General features: G+C 49.2%; 4 protein-coding genes across 4 annotated transcripts; 1 reads left to right on the top strand and 3 right to left on the bottom strand.

Annotated features, from left to right (window-relative positions):
• Positions 1–198: 198 nt before the first annotated feature.
• On the bottom strand, positions 199–3240 carry AO090005000371 (uncharacterized protein; the record flags this gene model as incomplete). The annotated part of the gene is made up of 9 exons (XM_023234136.1): positions 199–353; positions 408–701; positions 753–983; positions 1047–1517; positions 1571–1763; positions 1813–2065; positions 2117–2162; positions 2213–2590; positions 2613–3240. 9 exons carry the CDS (start codon positions 3238–3240, stop codon positions 199–201), a joined length of 2649 nt encoding a protein of 882 aa, XP_023088929.1.
• A 1127-nt stretch (positions 3241–4367) lies between these two features.
• On the top strand, positions 4368–4774 carry AO090005000372 (uncharacterized protein; the record flags this gene model as incomplete). The annotated part of the gene is made up of 2 exons (XM_001817393.3): positions 4368–4555; positions 4612–4774. The coding sequence occupies 2 exons, from the start codon at positions 4368–4370 to the stop codon at positions 4772–4774; spliced, it is 351 nt and encodes a 116-aa protein (XP_001817445.3).
• A 4674-nt stretch (positions 4775–9448) lies between these two features.
• Positions 9449–10183, bottom strand: AO090005000374 (uncharacterized protein; the record flags this gene model as incomplete). The annotated part of the gene is made up of 1 exon (XM_001817394.3): positions 9449–10183. The coding sequence occupies one exon, from the start codon at positions 10181–10183 to the stop codon at positions 9449–9451; it is 735 nt and encodes a 244-aa protein (XP_001817446.3).
• A 3819-nt stretch (positions 10184–14002) lies between these two features.
• On the bottom strand, positions 14003–17767 carry AO090005000375 (putative cellular morphogenesis protein (Rax2); the record flags this gene model as incomplete). The annotated part of the gene is made up of 3 exons (XM_001817395.3): positions 14003–14241; positions 14305–16557; positions 16618–17767. The coding sequence occupies 3 exons, from the start codon at positions 17765–17767 to the stop codon at positions 14003–14005; spliced, it is 3642 nt and encodes a 1213-aa protein (XP_001817447.1).
• Between the last annotated feature and the right edge of the window lie 1042 nt (positions 17768–18809).

Here is an 18809-nt window from a genome sequence, read left to right as displayed (position 1 = left end):
CTGCGGTCCGGGTTCACTTCGCTCGTGTGACCCCATGTCTTAATATCGGTAGATAATGCCACTTGGATTTCTGTCCATTTTAGAGGCCTTTTCGAGCATACTAACCAACCGAGCAACAATTCTGTATATTCATATTGTTTTGAACCTAGGTCACGCGCAAGGCGCTCCATGATTCGGGCATATCTACCCAGCAGTTAGTCAATGACTAGGCAGCGGACGCTGGTAAAAGGAGGCCACGCACGCTTGGTCAATCTCACTGGGCAATATCGCAGCGGTGGTCTCAATACGAAAGTCTTCCCTGGTTGGCTGTTCTTTTAAGTTGTTCATGACCAGCTTAGCAAACAGGAACATCCCTATAGAATCGTTAGATATTATCATATATCTCAAGATCCTCCTTCCACCCATACCATCAGCCCTTGTACATATTATCTGTACAACATCCTTCAGGTACTCATTGTCAAACCCAAATTTCTGAAACTCGCGTTTTCTGCGCTCACAATACTTTTGGATGTCTTGCCTGTTGTGGTCCGGTTCCAGAGCAAGCATCTCAGCCTCCGGTAGGGCGTTTTTGACTTCATTCATGGGCCGACTTAGAAAAAGGACACGAAGTTTCCCTTTCGCATAGATTTCGTTTTTTCTGACCAGAATTCTAAATATGTCGATCAAATCCTTTCTCTGCTCTTCGCACTCGTCAACACCGTCTATAACCACATTTAATCGAGGAATTCGTTCACAGAACACCTCCAGAATACCATTTGCCGTGGATAGATCCGATAACATGAGGCTACCGGAACTCTTGATCTTCGCATAGCAATAAGGGATCAATTCGCGGTGCTGACGCGCAAGTTGCAAGAGAATACCACGGAGTACCGCAATCGCAGAGTTTCTCGACTTCACCTTTTCCTTGCAGTAAAAGTAGCATGTAACCGACGAGGAGTCCTCCAGACAGGTCTCAATGACGACCGATGCTAAATATGTTTTACCTGGTGAGTGCATGCGTTAGAAAGTTATGTACAAGAGCGCAAGGTGTACTGAGTGGTATGAACCTGTTCCTGGACGCCCATTAATCCATAGCATAGAATTAGACGACTGCTCCGGCTCTGGTGATAGCCATTTTTTGACCTTCTCGTTCTCCAGAATCCAGCTACCGCTACCAGGGTAAAAGCCTCGGTCACGACAGATGTTGTTATGATCACTCTCGGTCTCAGCACCTACGACGTCTGCAACGTCTTCGACGCCGGAAACCCCTGCAGCGCCTGCAATCCAGCATCTGACCTCATCGTACATCTTCTCTCGTGCCTTTTGATGCTCCTGCTTGGATAAGCGCATGTTGTTGCTTGTGCTTTCGAGGTGGTCTCGGACTTCTTGCGCATCCATCGTACAGTGTCCCGGGTGGCTGTATAAGGCCATTGTCTTATCTTCGATCATTATCCTATGGGAGCCGGTTTCCCGCACAATGACATCAAATAGCGTTGTTTCGAAGTCCTTCCAGAGTGGCCGAAATACAGTTCTTAGGGCTGTAGTGCGAAAAATTAGTACTTTTCATCAGTCAGGAACCGTGATATCCCACCTCTCCCGGAATATAATCTCAACGTATTCTCATGAAATTCCAAGATAAGGGCAAATACTCTTGCCAGTATCCGTTGCAAGCCTACATGATGCTTAAACAACTCCCGGTAGACGCCAAGGTTTGGCAGTTCACTACCAATATATTCGTAGGCTTCCAGAAGCGTGTCGAATAAATCCACGTTACCTTTTGCTACCTAGCGACACATTAGACAAGAATGCAGGGAGGCCTTGAGAGACTCATACCTGCAGTAACGCCTTTACCGGACCCCAAACGAGACACATCTCCTCGCTAGTACCTAGGATATCTTCAAGAACGGTCCCAATCTGTTCAGTGGCTTGAATAAAGCGCTCAAGCCGCCGAAGATTTCTCAATGAGTGCGATTGCTCCTGTTCATCCTGGATCTTCTTCAGCTCTTTCTTCAAGGCACGAAGGTCTGTGGCCTTGAAGGTGTCCAACTGCTCCTTTGCCAGGCCCTCTCTAAATCGCTTTGTGGCCCTATGAAACATATCATTGGGTAGCGAGTCAGGGACTACTTGAAGCTCTAACCGACCACGAGAAATCATGGAATGTTGTGTAAAATATCCGGAGCTATCTATCTTTCAGTTAATAAGAGTCATAGTCCAAGATGGTCGGAGGCCTCACCATTCGGTGTTCCCGGCTGTGATGGTTGGTCGTGAGATACGTACTGCCCCAAAATCTCCTTTGCAACTGACGCAGCCACAGCAGCTGCATAGTTCTGCCAATTCTTGTTTTTATGACTGTCGGCGTAGTCACACACACCCTTGATTATCAGACAATTGAACTTGTTCCAGACCCCAGCCCCCTCCATCTCGAACGCTATCACACCCTCTGACTCTGCATGCTTGTCCCTGTGCGCCGCTGACTTCTGAACCGTGTCCGCAGTGCCGATCAAGCCAAAGTGTATCAGCGGAGTCGGGATCTCGCCGTCTGTATCTCTTTCGCGTAACCGAGTACGCGGTACTAATTTGCTCTCATCGCATTGAAGCTCGTCACAGGCAGCTGTTAGAGCTGCTTCGCATACTGAGTCTGGTGCCGCTGGAATATTGCAGATCCCGTTCAAAGAGCTTGTCCTCAGTTGCACCGGGGTACCGTGCCTCGGAATCTGGGTGCTGTAGAAGGGTCTTGAGATTTTCCGTTGTTTTCTTTTGTAGATTTTTCAGGTGCAAGGTTGCTTTCCAACGTTGCAGCAGTCCCAAGATGTCTTCATTAGGACGCCCGTGAGAGTCCAGGATGGTGTCCTTTCTTTTAAAGCCGTTAGGGTACTGACGACCACGATCCAACTCTACAATACTCTGGCTGATAACCACGTCGCCGAGGATAATCTCCGTGCGGTCGGTACGGGGGACTGCACCGCAGACTCCGACCAGCAGTACAAGCTTGATTGAACTGAAGCTCATCCTGAGATAGCTAGCTGCAGTGGATGCCGGCACCTTTCCCATTCCAGGTAAAGTAACGACAACCACGCTGTGCCCGCCACTTCTTCCATAATCGTAGGCGTTGTCGTCCCCCACAGCCCTCCCATACGTATTGTGAGCATCATGCCAGATCTCGTCTAATGAGCAAAGAACAGCGTTAGCTTCCAGTGGTAGAGCGCAAATGATTGCAACTTCAAAGCCATTTCGACGCAGAGGACGATGTCGCTCATCCATAACGGTGTGTAGTCGAGAGCATCGTCAAGGAGCGAGAAGCACACGTTAAAAGACATCGGCAAGGCTGAACGCTTCAGCCACTCATGAAACCTGATATCTGATTCGTCCTGCAGTCGCACGGTACTGAATTCTGTAACGCCTCGTATTAAAGATTTTATTCTTCGCAATTGTGCTAACTGAGCGGTGTCCTCCTTGTCATATATTTTCGATAGGTTTAAGTATACCCTCATTTCCTCCCTTTGGCAGCGATCGTCCAACTTTAACCCATTAGTACAGTTTATCCTTATCTTTCTTGTGGTATACTAGATTGATACGATGGCCACTAGGCAATTGACTTGAGCTTCCCCGTTTACCTGAAGCATTGTTTCAAGCTCTGAAGCACCGGTATGTTGATAGTTGAATAGAATCAACACCACCCATCTAGGTATCCACCTTGGCCACAGGGAACTGTGCGTAGACGTGGCAGGCACCAGGCACACTGCACAGGCAAACTGCAATTTAACCCCAAGCACACCGGCTTCTTTAGCGTCGAGAAGCTTCTGGACTAAGCAAACTGCCGCTGACTGCATTGCCGAGGTGTACCAATCAGCCGATGCCATATATGCATCGTCCTCTAAGCCCCAGTGAGGCGCCTTTAGGTACTCGGGCAAATAGTGAGCTCAGCCTGCTTGAACTTGAAAATCATGAGAATGTACGATTACTAGAACACGCTCCCATTGCACCGCCCCTCCGCCGTCCGCCGCTGCCTGTCACCTGAGGGTACCTACCCTACTTCCTACACAGCCACATCATATTTACTATGTATCCTAATGTGAGTCCAAAATAATCCTTTATTTTTCACAACTGCACACAATTTTTGTGTTGAAAATTATGTAGCAAATAGAAATCACGCTTCACTATGTATGACTAATTCCAATAGGCCAGACCCACAAAAAACCCATGTGGAGAAGTCGATTAGCTGTCATCATCGACAGGGGGATTCTCGATCTTCATTCTTCCTTCCAACCATAATATTATTACCCAGATCTGAAAACCAAGATAACCGCCTATCATGGATCGTATTCGCGAGGCAAGCACTGCCGTAATCCTCAATTTTCAACACACGCACTAACCCGACCCCACAGAAAATGAAGTCCCTCCAGACGGAGGCTGATACAGCACAAGCCGAAGTGGAAAAGCTCACGGCAAAAATCCAAGAACTTGAGCAGGATAACCAAAGCAAGGATGAAGAAATTGCTACGCTCTCGACCCGTCATCAAATGCTTGAGGAGCAGGTCGAAGAGACTGAGATCCTAGTTCGCGAGGTAAAAAGATTGTATGTGTCGCTCAATCCATTGGATATTTAGAAATTTTCCCCGCTGACTAGGCTAGATCCAACGAGGATGATATTCAGGCCGGTCATTATGAGCGTCGTGCCCAGGCACTTCAGGCCGATTGCGACCAGTGGGAGGCCAAGTATAATGACATGGCAGCAAAACATGCCGAGCTTCAGAAGAACCTCGATAGCTTGCTTGGCGAGATGGGAGAAGTATAAGCATAGACCATTTTGTACTATAAAATAAACAATTACTATGTTCAATCTCCCAGGGGCATCCTGTGGCAGCTGGTATTTTCAATTCGAACACCTCCAGGTTGCTACTTCTCGAGAAGCTCCCTATTACCCATGCTACTAGTAGATAGATCCTATATGGAGGCATGACGGTACAATAATCCAGTTTTGCACTGCCAAATCTCAGGTTCAAGCTATAAGCTAGCAAGTTAGTTTATGATCTTCGATTTAATTTGGCAAACAGAGCAAATACCATAATACTCGTGTATACTTATTCTTCAACTACAATGTTTAATTTCCCACCCTGCGTTACTAGTGCTGATCTCTTTCCACCGCCCGACTGTGTCTCTCAAGGTTGCCCTCGAGTAGCTACGTATGTATCTAGCGGAAGAACCAGATACCTGAAGCTACAATGCACTTTCAGTCCCTGTGAATGACTGCCAACCCGTCCTGATGCACAAAAACGGAATGTGGCTCTGCTTCACTGCACTTTTAGCTTCTGTGAGAGACTGCCAACTCAACATAGCCCCGTCTAAGTATGTACTCACAAAAGATCGAGTGTGGCTCTGCTACACTGCACTTTTAGTCTCTGGGAGAGATAGTCAACTCGAATACTGTGTAGCCTCGCCTACGCACTTAGTACTCTGCGTCATTGGCCAACAAACAACCAATAAGCACTTGAACAAGACGAGCGTGTGATCAGACCGACGCTAAAACTTGCCACTGTACTGCACTTTAAGTCTCTGCGAGGGTTGTCTGCCCAAGCGTCAGTTCTGCTGCCCAATCAATTGTAGACAGCACTGCATTTTTAGTGGGAAGGAGGAGTTCCAGTCATAAATCTGGCTTCCATATCCGCCAACCGGAGACACTGCGAGATTGCCTGCTGACTGTATTGCTGGAATCGCTGACTACTGCACTTTAATCCTAGTTAGTCTCATACTCTCGCCTAACAGTATTTGCTTGATCCTCCCCTTAAAACAAGAAGAAAAGAAGACAGCCTTACAAAGTATGTGTCTGTATACACAGACACTCTATTCGAGGCTAAAATTAATTACAGACACACAACCAGTTCGAGTTGATTTCTGTTACTATTCTAAACCATGTTTCGTAATTTACCACCATGGCGACTAATCAGTGAACAAAAACATGGCTACGATTCCATTGGTGCATGCACACGGTATTATTAGTCCCTACGAATGGTTATCGGCAGGACCCAAAGGTACTCTACTATTAATCAGGATATACCTTAATACCTACCTAAAACCACGTTGAACGAATCATATCTATCACTGTCTCTGCAGCAGGTCATGGCATTGTCAACCTTACATAAGCTCCTCTGTTTAATCCATCTGAGTGGCCAGCTGCATGTCATTGACACTGCAATCTTAGTTCCCTAGAGCCATTGTTGGCAGATTAACCTCCAATCACCAGAACATACGTAGCATCGAGCTGTAGAGACGGCCTCAGAGTGGAGCCTCACTGCACTTTTAGTTCCCCCGAACGGTTATCATGAACTATCTCTACTGGCATTGTAGAGTTCGATAGCCCTCGAGCAACACTGCACTTTTAGTTCCCCCGTGGCATTATCGCATAATCTCAGTATCTCCCACTGAGCAGAATAAATAGTCAGGAAATGGAGGCCACCACTCCAACCCCTGCAGTAGAGACCCACTACTACCAAAATCTCGGATTGTGGAGCAACACTGCACTTTTAGTTCTCCCGTGGCATTATCGCATAATCTCGGTGTCTCCCACTGAAAAGAATAGCCAGTCAGGGTGGAGGCTACCGATCTAATTCCTGGAGCATCTCCCGTCAGCATCAATGCTGTTAGTTCTACACTGCAATTTTAGTTTCCACGAGTGATTAGTAGCATGCCGGGTACCCAGTACTCTTCCAGATTCGGAATAACATCGTACCTCCCTAAATCATCCGGATCAGGTATGGTCTTCTTACACTGTACTGCAATTTTGGTGTCCTGGAGGCATTATCAGCTTACCTAAGCCCGGAGAGGTCCCTTATTGTAGCGAGGGCAAAGAAGGTCCAGCGCTTGTATCAATCGTGACTCGTCTGTATTATTTTCTACTTCGGTAGTGACAATGGGATAAGAGTTAGAATATTATATTTACTAGAATATATAGTCCCACATGAATATTTTCCTCACACTGTTAACTTATATCAAGAAACTATTCGGATAGAATGGCAGGATAGTAGGTAGTCAACCAAGTTTATCATTGCATCTTGGCGCTGGCACTGGACGTATAGGCCCTCTGGGAGGTGGACTTTTCCGTATTATCATATTATGGTTTATTTGTTATCAGTGAGAGATATTGTTCCTTCGAGTGATATTTCGGTAGTGTGACTGACTGGATTAGAATCATGGGGCTTCGATAAATTGCCAACATTAAAGCGCGGGATCGTTAGGGTTAAGCGAAAGTGGAGGGTGCCGACAACAATGAACCAAACTAGTAACCTCGACCAGAGGTCCTGAGCGCTCCTCCGTCCTGAGCTTGAGTAAAGTCTATTATCAGGAACCTTCTCGCTGCCTAACCCTAAGCTTGTGGACGAACCGATTCTCCGGTCGAGTTGCAACAAATGGCCCCCATAGTTTATTTAGACGGTTGAGATTGTTCCATCTCCTTTCAAAGCTTCTTGACCTCATGATATACAGTCCCATACGAAAAAATCGCTAGAATATCCTCACCGTTCGCGTCACTTTTCCGATTCAGACATCAGAGTTTGACCGTCGTTGATCGCCGTCGACTGGAGGGCCGGCAACCCATAAAGTACGCCACCCCCAGATCCTCCATTGTTGGGGTAAGGAAGCCGAGGATCGGTTGTGACAACTCATATATCTGAAGCCCCATCAGACAGTGGACAGTGGGGTTCTAGTCGGATGGTTCTGGTGGGCGGTAACTGTGCCATTCGGCCTGGGGCGCGATTTACGTCGCGTCGACCAGGACTCAAGGCAAGCGATGCGAAATCATCACTCGGCACCATGTGAAAAACGGTTCGGATGGCTCTTGTCTGGCGAAGTCAGTCAACAAACCGTGAACCTACGTCACCCTCCACAGGCAGATTATCCTGGAACATCCTCGGTTGCAATGACCTCACGGCCCACCTGTGGGTACTACTGCAGACAAACAAGGAACCCCAGAGTGCCAGACCGATAGCCCCAGCGAGAAAAGAAAAATGGGGAAACTACACAGTAACACTGCGCTTTCATCCGTTTTGATCCGACATCTGATAGAATAGCAAAGCCCGCCCCCAATTTGGCCGTGGATCCCTCATGTCCATCTCGGACGGCGAAGAGCGAGGCTATCCCGGCGATCGGCATTGATCTTTCCGGACACTGGACGTACAGAGCAACACACGAGTTGCATCGGAGGATAGACAGCCGCTGTCTCAGAGAAATATCCTATGGAATCGGGAAACTTTCCTGACGGTTGACTCCCATTTGTCAACATCTGGGAAACGGTGAAGCCCGGGACGATCGGATGGGGAAACCCGCCGTGCCGCCCGAAACGGAAGGCACAAAAAGGAAGATCCTCACGATCCTGAAGATCATTGCGGGCTGATGACGGTATGGGGTTCAGAGAACCAGATTTTTTCGTCAGGGCAAGGTTGCGGGGCCTGGCTGATCGGAAGACCTTCCATGGTGACGATAGATGTTCTTCTGCAGTTGCAGTCGAGATAGTTGATAGGCCGAACTAATGCAGAACCCCTTCGACGCTTCAAGTCCCCGGCGAGCGAGGCGAAAAAAAGAGAGAACCTTCCTTCTTAAGCCGAGCCCACATCCGACAAGCATCCACCCAAGATCTCAGCAAAAGCCGAGAAAAAGTCTATTCGGTCCCCGTTTGGATAGGGCTAAATGCCAAGTTATTGGTGTGGAAACTTAAACGGGTACGTGACACGTGCGGATGGCCCCGGGAGTTGCTTCACCCTCAGGCAACTCAGCCGAGTCCTTTGCCAACAAAACCTTCCCTGTTCCCCCAAGCCGTGTGAAGATCATGTCCAGGCATCGTTCTCATTTTCTGGAGGACAATCCCACAAAAAAAAGTTCAAAAGAAGGAAATTTCAAAAATTTGTGAAGAATTTTTTTTTCTTTCCCGTGCCAACTTCCGACTTCCTGCATCTATTCTGCCATATGCTTCAACTAATCTATACAGGTTGTGACTCGTTAATCCAACTCTTAACCACTGGGTAAAAAGGACAATGCTCCAACGCAGGAGAAATAACTGCCAAAATATAAAACTCAAAACATAAAAGGATATCATTATTCACTCGTGGTCTCATGCACACGCAAGATCCACACTAACAGGGCAAATTATTGCAAAAGGTACATATACAGTGGTATCATCAAATCATCGAAACAAGCATCCAAGGCAATCACAGAAGTGAATGATACCTTGGCATCACCCCCGAGGGTGGACGCGGCCATGGGCGTTCGGGTCTGTCCTAAAGGATATCATCCAGACGCACGGCCGGGCGAGGTGTTTGTCGGTCAATCACCGACATAAAGCCGCATCTCTCGTGGCATTCACGACCATCAGTTGTGGTCAACACAGGGACAGCGAAGAGCTCGCGGCAACAATACCCAAGTAAGGTGTACTTGGGGCTTGGCAGAGCTGAGGATTGAAATAACGGCAGTCATGCCGAGATCAAGGAGCCCCGACCTTGGCTTGCTCATCCCAGCCCCACTCTCGCAACAATTGCTTTACGCGATAACCAGTGGCCCAGCCAAGATCAAACTCGATGCCGCGCAGCAGTTGCAAAACCATCTCACGTTCCCGAGGCTCGGTGAGACATTGACCGCTAACGAACAATGGCTGGAGAGAGTTGATCCGGACCGAGCCTTCCGGGTGAGCCATCGAGATACCTACAATTTCACGACTATGGAATCGGATCTCGCTCTCGATGGAACGATACGAATTGAGTCGGTTGGTGATCGTACTCCGTCTACTAGTTGACTCATGAGGTTTGTTGATCAGAAGTAAGATACGGGCCATGTGGTAATGCTGCATCGCGGACGAGCAGACGGGAATGCTGTACCAGATCTCTGACAAAGCACATCCGTCACCATCACCGTCGCCGTCTTTCTGCAAAGGGTGCTCCAGCCGCGCGCAGGGCCGGAAGGTATCAGGGAGACCGTTGTACCAAACATCTAGCTCAGTTTCCAGACGATACCACCGCTCGAGTAAAACCTGCTGCGAGATACCCAGAGGCCCGGTATTGACTGGACCGCTCCCCAACTGCAGATTGTCCCCCGAGCTGATGAAGTTGATGATCTTGGAAAGAATCCATATGAGACCGTTGCCGATGAGGTCTTCCTTCATGACGTCATCACCCTCAGGATAACCGGCGGCGTTTGAATTACTAGGGATTATGAAGCCCATGTTGTCTATCTGAAGACCGGCTTCCGTCCAGAGTACCAGGTCATCGGTATTCAGCCTGGTGTTACACTCATTGATGACTATAGGGCGCGTGTCAGAGCCTTGACGTCACCAAGACCGCTCGAAAGTCATTCGGGATACACTTACAGGCAGCCAGGTAATCTTGCCGGGCAAAGTTCCAAAAGGTGGCCCTTCGGGCCTTGGACAGACCGGGTCTCTTCAACGGCTGTGGCAGAGCTTCTCCGGGTGACGGGTGTTGCTCCAGTGGCATCATGCCAACCTCTGCCACATCCAACAAAGATTTAACCCCACTCAGGTGTCGATTCCACGCCGGGCCAGTGGCATCCAGGAATTCATATACAGACAAGATGGCCGTTGCCGCAAGGACTTCATCCGAGTGTACCCCATTCGAAAATCGACTCTCCGAGTAACGCCTTCGGCGCTTTCGCGGGTTATTGGGGTCATTATTCTCCGACAGTTCGGCCGCCTGCCACTGGCCAAATGCCTCGGGGGTGCTGAGCGGCGCGGGGCCTTTGTCCGGCTGTAACTCCTTCATCAGCAGCTGAATGGCTTTTTCATAATACTTTGCGCCATGCCAGATCCAGTCTACGTTCTTCGCATCCGGCCCTCGTCGCATCAGAGACTGTGTTGAGGCGAATTCACCGGTAGGGGGCCTCGCGCCTTTGACCCGGCCCAATTGCTTCGCGGCGTACGCACACGCAGCGTATCGCAGCAGGGGATTGGACCGTGCTTTGGCCGGCACGTACGATGCAAAATATGTCCCAAGGTCGAATAAGTCCATCCTATCACCACATATTAACGGCTTTTCACGAGATCACGCGAATCCACAGAACTTACCAGAGCCCTGGCGACTCGGAGAAGTGCCTCAATAGAAACATGATCTCACGGTCGGTCTCCGCCGGTACGTCCGGTTTAGATTCAGCAGGACCCGCACCTCGCGACGCTACCGATCTCGCGGTTAGTGACGAGCTTCTACGTGCCGTTGCATTCTGCAAACTAGGGTCCGTCTGCGGGGAAAGTGATTGAGAGGGATTTAGAAGGAAGTTGATATTATTATTGGTGCTGTTAGAGGGCGAAATCGAAACGGGTGGAGATGGTTGACCGGGTATCGGATTACATGTCGGGTTCGGCGAAGGGCCAGTCGTCACGGTCGTGGCTGGAACCGCATTAAACGCTACGCCACTGTCGGGGGTCGGTAAAGGTTGTTGGTCCATATTCAAAGAGGTATACGGTAGTTGATCGTGGATCGCTGCCGCTGATAGAGCTTTTAAACCCTGGGTCTCTCCATCCAAAGATATGGTTTGCTGAGCGTTCCAATCTCGGCTCTGTGCATTCGCGGCGAGGATAGCCGCCTCCGACTCTCCCAGGGCCGCTTCGAGGTCTTCCACATACGGATCCGAGTTGTCGACAAAGATAACTACCGAGGTAAGTCCATCAGCCAGACCGTCTCTCGCGAACATCACCGTGCGCGCATTATTGCAGGGCTATGCAAATCGCTTTCCCGGGGAGGTGTGCCCGTACCATGTTTTGGGATATCCAACCATACACTATCCTCATCAAAAGTGTTCTTATACGAATAGAAGCCTTTCAACGTGCCCCGCCCACCGGTAGGATCATCCGGGTCCTTATTCATCGAGGCATTTTGCTGATGGCGGAAAACGATCCCTTCGCTGGGGCGGCATTCTCTGCCGCCTTTGCGACACTGCGAACACTCGGGCTTTTGCTCATCACCTATCCATCACTTGGTCTTAGTCCTTCGCATTCCACTATCGTAACCGCTGGGAAAGACAGCGCGAACAACGTACACTTGAGTTTTCGAGTACGACACGTCAAACTGCATGACACGGGCAGACAAGTTAGTCACTGCTCACGACGAACCGGCGAAAGATGTCGAAGAAAAGGAAATAATTTCTTTGCGTAGACATAGTGAATGTGTAGACAGATATTGTATTGGTATAATCTATATCTTTCTTTTTTTTCCCTTTTTTTTGTTTCTTTTTTAATTATAGACAGAAAGTTGGGGCCACGTACCAGCCTGTGCGGGATCGCATACCGGATGGTAACGTCGACGGTGAAGGTGCAGCATCCGAATAGCGGGTGTGGACCAACAATATAACCGGGGAAAGAATAGCTTTGATACCGTCGAAGGAGATTCACTAGTCCCAAACCGTACTCGCTGAGCAGATACTAAATTCGGAAAGGGGATGTCACGAAGGGCTGGAACTTGGAAGGGGATATGAAAGGGGGAGTTCAGGCGAGGGAAGTGAAGAGAAGGAACGGAAAGAATGTTTCGTAGGTAATTGACGACCGGCAATAATGGATGCGTTCCGTCCTAGGTGAACCTTCGCCCAGGAAAGGAGATCCATTCCGTAATTTTTTCCTTTTCCCCCATTTGCGACTTGGCGACAAGCGAAGCGGAAAAAGGCAGAAAAAGGGAAAAAAAAAAAAAAGTAAAAAAGAAAGAAAATGGACAAAAGAGAAAGCGGGGAGTGGAAACGAGCCACCCAAATGGGGACTCACTAGGCAGGAAACAGTCTAGACCGGATCCTCATCGGCGATTCACATTGGCAGGGAGGCCGGAGTTTGTATTCCTCCGGCGTTGGTGGTGTGGTCGCTGCGGCCTTGCGGGGGAGCGAAGTTGAGGGGGAAAATGTAGGAGTTGGGGTTCTTTTGGAGCTGGGGATGAGCTGAACCTTACCATACCCAGTACGGTACAGACCTAGTACGTCGCCTGTACGGTCCATTCGATCCATCCCATGATATACCTTATTGGATACATCTAATATTGACTCGATCGGCAATCTTCTCTCTCGTTTCCTTCGAGATTGACAGTCGATGAAAAATTCAATTCTAAAACCCAAAGCTCCCCACGCACCCTCTCCACCGCTGCCGTAATTTCCCTTCAATCTTGTTCCATTTTGGCATGTTCCCTTCCCAGCGATCATTCCATAGTGGATCAGTCCCGAGTAATTTCTCACTGGTTTAGCCGCCAACCCCGTCCACTGACAAGCGCGAATGACGCCCCAAACGATGCCACGATACCCTAACCACGGATACATAGTCCAGACGGTCGCTTCCGTTTCTTTAGTTCCTCGTTACTCTGTACTAGTAAAACAGTCGCCAACACCCCGCCTGTCTCATTCGATCCTGTATGCATCATGACCTCACGATCAGCGTGTTCACACGATGCCATGGTGGATTGACCATCAAAAGTAAGATCATCGACCAATGTCATTGGTACAACATGAGGACTGTGTGTCGCTTCAACCGTTCTTCCGCCAATCTCATCCCACGCTAGATCCAACAACCCGAGCGCGGCTCCACTTTTTTTACTTAGTACTATCTCCTGCTGTCTCGGAGAAAAACAGCGAACCCAGCCAGTGGCCAAAGTAGATCCTATTTGCAGAAAACGAGCATGATTGTCATTACCGCGATCTCGCGCGGGAGCTATGTACATCGCCTCCTGGTGTCAGGGAAAGACTATGGTACAAACATCAACAACAAGGGGGTTCATGAAAAGAAACGACGCGGCCGACCAAGGTTTATATAGACAAGTCCAGGTCGGGTCAAAGGTAGAGATCAAACACGCGAGGATGTCGAAGCACCTCGAGGCAAAAGAAGTGAACAGCGCATCGTCCGGGATAACCCGGAGAGGTAAAACTAGAATAGTAGAGATGCAAAACGTAAAACAGGATTAAATTACGGGTATAAGACGGTTTTCTGCCCAAGAACGCCGGTCTGAGTGGTCAAAAAGAAGTCCAATTTAGATGCGATGCGATGGACGGATCGGCACTCAGGCGTTCAGATCGCCGGCGTGCCCGGGTTCAGTGATTTCAGAGTGCTGAACAGGTACTCCGGAGGCAGCCGCCGCATGCTCGAAGACCGATCGGTCCCGTACGCCTGCGGTCCCGGCATGTAGCCCTGACGACGCCGCTGGATCTTATTGAAGATAACCCCGGCGATGACAATCAAGAACACAGCGCCAAGTGCACAGCAGAATGAGATTAAGACAACAATCCCGTTGGAGTGGTGGTTCCCAACTGCACAGGTTAGTAATCGAAAGCACATAATTGTCTAGATGAGACAGAAAAGGAAAAGCTTACCTTCGCTACTGTAGGGATTATCGTTCTCGTAAAATAGTTGAGCCATGCTGCCTGGTTGGCCATCTGCATTCGAGCTAAGCATAAATGGGGTCAACTCGGTTCCGTTGAAGAGCGCTGCGGACGCATTCCCAAAGTCAGGGATCACTAATTGGCCAGTGACTAGAAGAACTTGGTCGTTATGTAGAACGTCGACCCCAGAATGATCTTTCGTGAGGGATAGTACTTCAAGGTTCCGAATCGTGGTACCCTGGTCAAAGAGATCGCCAGGATATTGAAATTTTGATCCGTCATAGTTGGCAAGGTAACTGGAGCCGTTCTTCGAAACCCCTGCCAGCCAGAATGTGGACACGTCCACGCTAGCAGGAGTGAAAGCAGTCACGGTTCCCGGGAGATCAGATGCAGAGGTCCAGGATTCCCAAGTCTGCTGCTTTGGGGTGTACGTTGCGATCGCAGAACTATTCCCGTCGACGGTGAGGTTGCCGATTGCCAACAGTTTCTTATTGGAGATCCACTTTAGTGCCAACACCTTACCAGATAGTATACCAGGTCTGTTCCACTGTTGGTCGGCAGCGTCCCAAAAACAGACCCCCGGGCAAGGAAGGGCTCCAGCCTTCTCGAACTGGCCCCCGAAATAGATCTCGTCAGAGTCAGGACGAGCAGCGATTGAATTGACGGTGGCTGCATCGCCTGTGAATCGTGGAGGCTGTTTCCGAGCGATGGTCCCATTTTCAAGGTCATATACGACAAACCCATTCAGGATATAGTCTTCGAAAGTGCCAGAGACATTTCCGCCCGCGTACAGTTTGTCCTTCCAGGCAGTCAGAGCCAAGAACGTCGAGTTGTTGTCAATATCAGTGCCCAGACCCTTGACGGTACCCGCCTTGCCGTCAAGCAGGGCAAGATTCTTCACAGAAGATCCGTCAGTGCCCGTAGTTGTAAAGTGACCTCCTACAATGGTGAGGTTGCGGTTGGACTTCGTTTCATAAATCCCAGTGTAAGTTTCTCCAGTGAAATTGGCGTTCGCGAACAGCGGCTTGATGCTCAGCGGACCCTCATGGAGGAGAGCCGCAGCACCAGCTGCGGCAATCCCTGCGGATGAGAGAGTCCCAGCAATGACAGTAGTGTTATCAACCTTGGTGCAAGCTGACAACTGCCCTGCGAAGGCCATCTGGGTGACGTTCAGATTCTGTAGCCAATTCTTCTTTGACGGAACCCATATCGCGAAGCCGGTAACGTTAACCAAGGTATTGTCGTCGAAGGCGAGCAACTGATCGAAATCGCCGGTCACGCCGATGGTCGTCTCGTTGATTTCCGTGGAGACGTTGAGCGTAAGTGAGGTGACCTTGTGGACAGGCCCATTGACACCGCCACCCAGCGCTGTCCAAGCTTTAGAGCCGAAAGAATAAGCTGCGACATGTTTCAAATCGCTATTGCTACGGTCAGAAGTATCGGTGAAGTTGCCACCAACATACAGAATATCATCCAATACCGTCATCGACGACACTTCCGAGTTCAACCCACCTTGCTGCAAGCCCGTCGCGTTTGTCTCGCCCTTCAGGGACAGGATGTTTTTGAACCCCGAGCTCGAGAAGTTTCCACCAGCATACATCACGCCGTCATGGATAGCTAAGCTTCGTATGGTGGCATCCTCGTCCAATTGAAGCCCAGCTCGGTTAACCGCAGACTCGGTAAAATTGGAGCTGGTAGTTTTCGCAGAGGGGTCAAAGTCATACAGGCCGTTCAACTCCCCATCTAGCCCTTCCGATGCCCGGATAAGCGCAAACTTGACTCTAGAGGCGACAATGGTTACATCACCCTGGCCTGCTACCGGAGTTAAGGTTACGCTGGGCCGGAAAGAGCCATCACTGGAATCCACATGACCGGTGTAGAGGGTGTCATACTTGTCGTTCAAGTTTGTCTGATGGATCGTCATTTGGATAGGCTCTGCCGATTTGCTGTTACTTTTGAGGGTGGCAGTTACGTTGACCACACCACGCGAGCCACAAGTGCCGTCCTGTGTGCATCCGGGGGTGTAAACAACAACGGAATAGTTTCCTGACTGTTTGACGTCCGGCTCAAAGACAACAGAAGTATCGGATGCAGTAGAGTCGTTGATATTCGCTGTCAGATAGTCGGATTGGCTCTGACCCAATTCAGTTGTAGTCCAAGACCCTGTCTGGGTCGCCTTAGATGGGTATTTGAGGTCAGCACATGTAGGTTCGTTGAAATCATTGATCGCATAGGCGAAAATATCTTGATGAATTGTTAGCAGTCAGGAACTTCAACTGGACCAAGTACGATCAATCAACGTACCGTTCTGCACGAGCTGTATTCCATTGAGACCAGCGCCATCTCCATACCAGGAATGGACTTCTAACTGGAATCCCTTCATGCCAACACTGTTCACGAATTCGAATTCTCGATATTTCTCGTCTGTGCTGTTAGAGAGCGAGCAGTCCTGGTCGCAGTAGACATCTTTCGCAGTATCTGGGTCGGTATAGGTCAGGTTCATAATGCCATTATCCGGTAGCCGTCTCAGCAAAAAGGTCTTGGTGCCTCTCCCCTCGAAGTGGGTGTTGTATATACGGATCTTTGTCGGGTTGTATCCGAATCGCATGTCGGCACGCCAGAAACCGGGGGAGTTGTCCTCCAACAGCCATGTTTTTCCTTCGCCATCTTCCCCGCTTGTCTGGCAGATGATGTTTCGAGGATCACTATAACCACTTCTGCTGGACACCGCGTCGGAGGAAATCGTAGCGTTCTGAAGATTGATGATTTGCTGGTTTTTCTTAGACGAGGTCGAGTTGCCGATGCCGTCGAACGAACCGCCGAAGATAATATGATCGTCGCTCTTCAAGATCGAGGTAACGGGGCCGTTAAATCCACCAAAAACCAAGCTCTTCCAGCCTTCATTGCCAACCCACGCTACGGCATTCGATGTATTTTCGTATTTGAAATCCCCGCCAACATACACGCTATTCGTATCCTTGTCGCACAACACCGCAGAAACAGACCCCGACAGACCGGGTAAAGCCGTCACTTTCTTCGTCTCGGGGTCGAACAACGCTGCGCCTTGGGTTTCGACTCCTCCGAGGCTTGTAAAATTTCCGCCGACAAAAATCCCAGCGTACGTTCCATCCTTCTGCGTAAACGGGCACATTGAACGAATATAAGCATCGGAGGTTGACAGCGTCGTTAGGATGCCATCCGGGAGCGGCGTCAGGATGGATTGGGAGCCATTGTTCACCGAGGCCGTCTCCGACTGTTCCTTGTACGAGTAAAACGAGACCGCATCGAAGTCTCCGGTAAGGGCGACCCGTCCTAGAGGGCTCAGTTCCAGGTCGGGTTGTGCGACCGGTGTAAACGATAGTCCCGAGGCGGGGGACAATTGAAGTAGAGAGCCCAAGTAGAGGGCTGTCGACAAGCCAGCCGTCGCAGGCCTAAACAGTGAGGGGTTCCTCATTGTCCAGGAGCGCGACGACAGGCTGCACTATAGGGTCGCTAGATGGTTAGGGTTTTGAGATGTCCTTGCCCAGCGATGAAGAAAAGAGGGGAATAAGCAGAACGATCGGACGATATTAAATGGTCTATTTTTATGGGGGGTCGATGTATCAACACGAGGCACGCGAATAATGCTAGAAAAGGAGTCGAGAAAGGAATGTGGTCTGAGAACACCGAAAAACCAAAAACATCAAGAAAACAGACAAGGGGGAAGGTAATGAACGAATGAAGCTCTCCGTTTTGATTTAAAACTGAAGAGTTTCAGGAATGGGCAGGACAAGAAAAGGAAGAATAATGAATAATAAGGAATGACCAAGGATTAACGAATGACTTAGTGAGGGTGGAAAATGGGTCAAAAGAGTGACATGGCAAGGGCAAATAATAGGTTGTTTGTTCTCCTTGCGTGTGGTTTTTCAGGAACCTTCAGTTCAGTACGAAGAACAGTCAGCTTAGGCCTTGGAGCACGTCCGGTATTTTTGTTTTAATTTCTCTTCCCTTCATTCCTTTCGGGTACGAGAGGACGCCTTAAACTCTTTCGGGGTGGCGGGTGGGAAATGACACGGAAAGTGCGTGGTGTTTGTGTGGTCTTGGGCGCAGACTAGTGGAGGTTTATTTATAGCTAATTTGTTCCAGATCCTTAAAAAGAGATTGAATTGATTCTGCCTGTTGCTGTCGGTCCACTTCCTCTCTCCACCCTTAAAACTCTCATATTGTCCCAAGGATCTATCCGTACTATCCGACAAAGATAACTAGTTTGCCAAAGAACGGTTCATCTGATTTAATTTAATTTTTCCATGGCAATAAAGCCAAGCTCTACTAACTATCGTTAAAGACTCCAAGGGTAGAAACTAAGGAGGAACTATCTAACCGTCTATCGTTGCAGGTGTCGCCCTAAACTGGAAGAGTGAGTGGGCACTATGAAATCTTGGCTAATGACTACCTTGAAATTAAAATAAGCAAAAGCTCTCCACTTGAAGATGGAAGATGAAGTACTCTCCTGACAT

Source organism: Aspergillus oryzae, chromosome 1 (genome assembly GCF_000184455.2).
Source record: "Aspergillus oryzae RIB40 DNA, chromosome 1".
Taxonomy (NCBI): domain Eukaryota; kingdom Fungi; phylum Ascomycota; class Eurotiomycetes; order Eurotiales; family Aspergillaceae; genus Aspergillus; species Aspergillus oryzae.
This window is presented reverse-complemented; position numbering and strand designations above follow the sequence as displayed.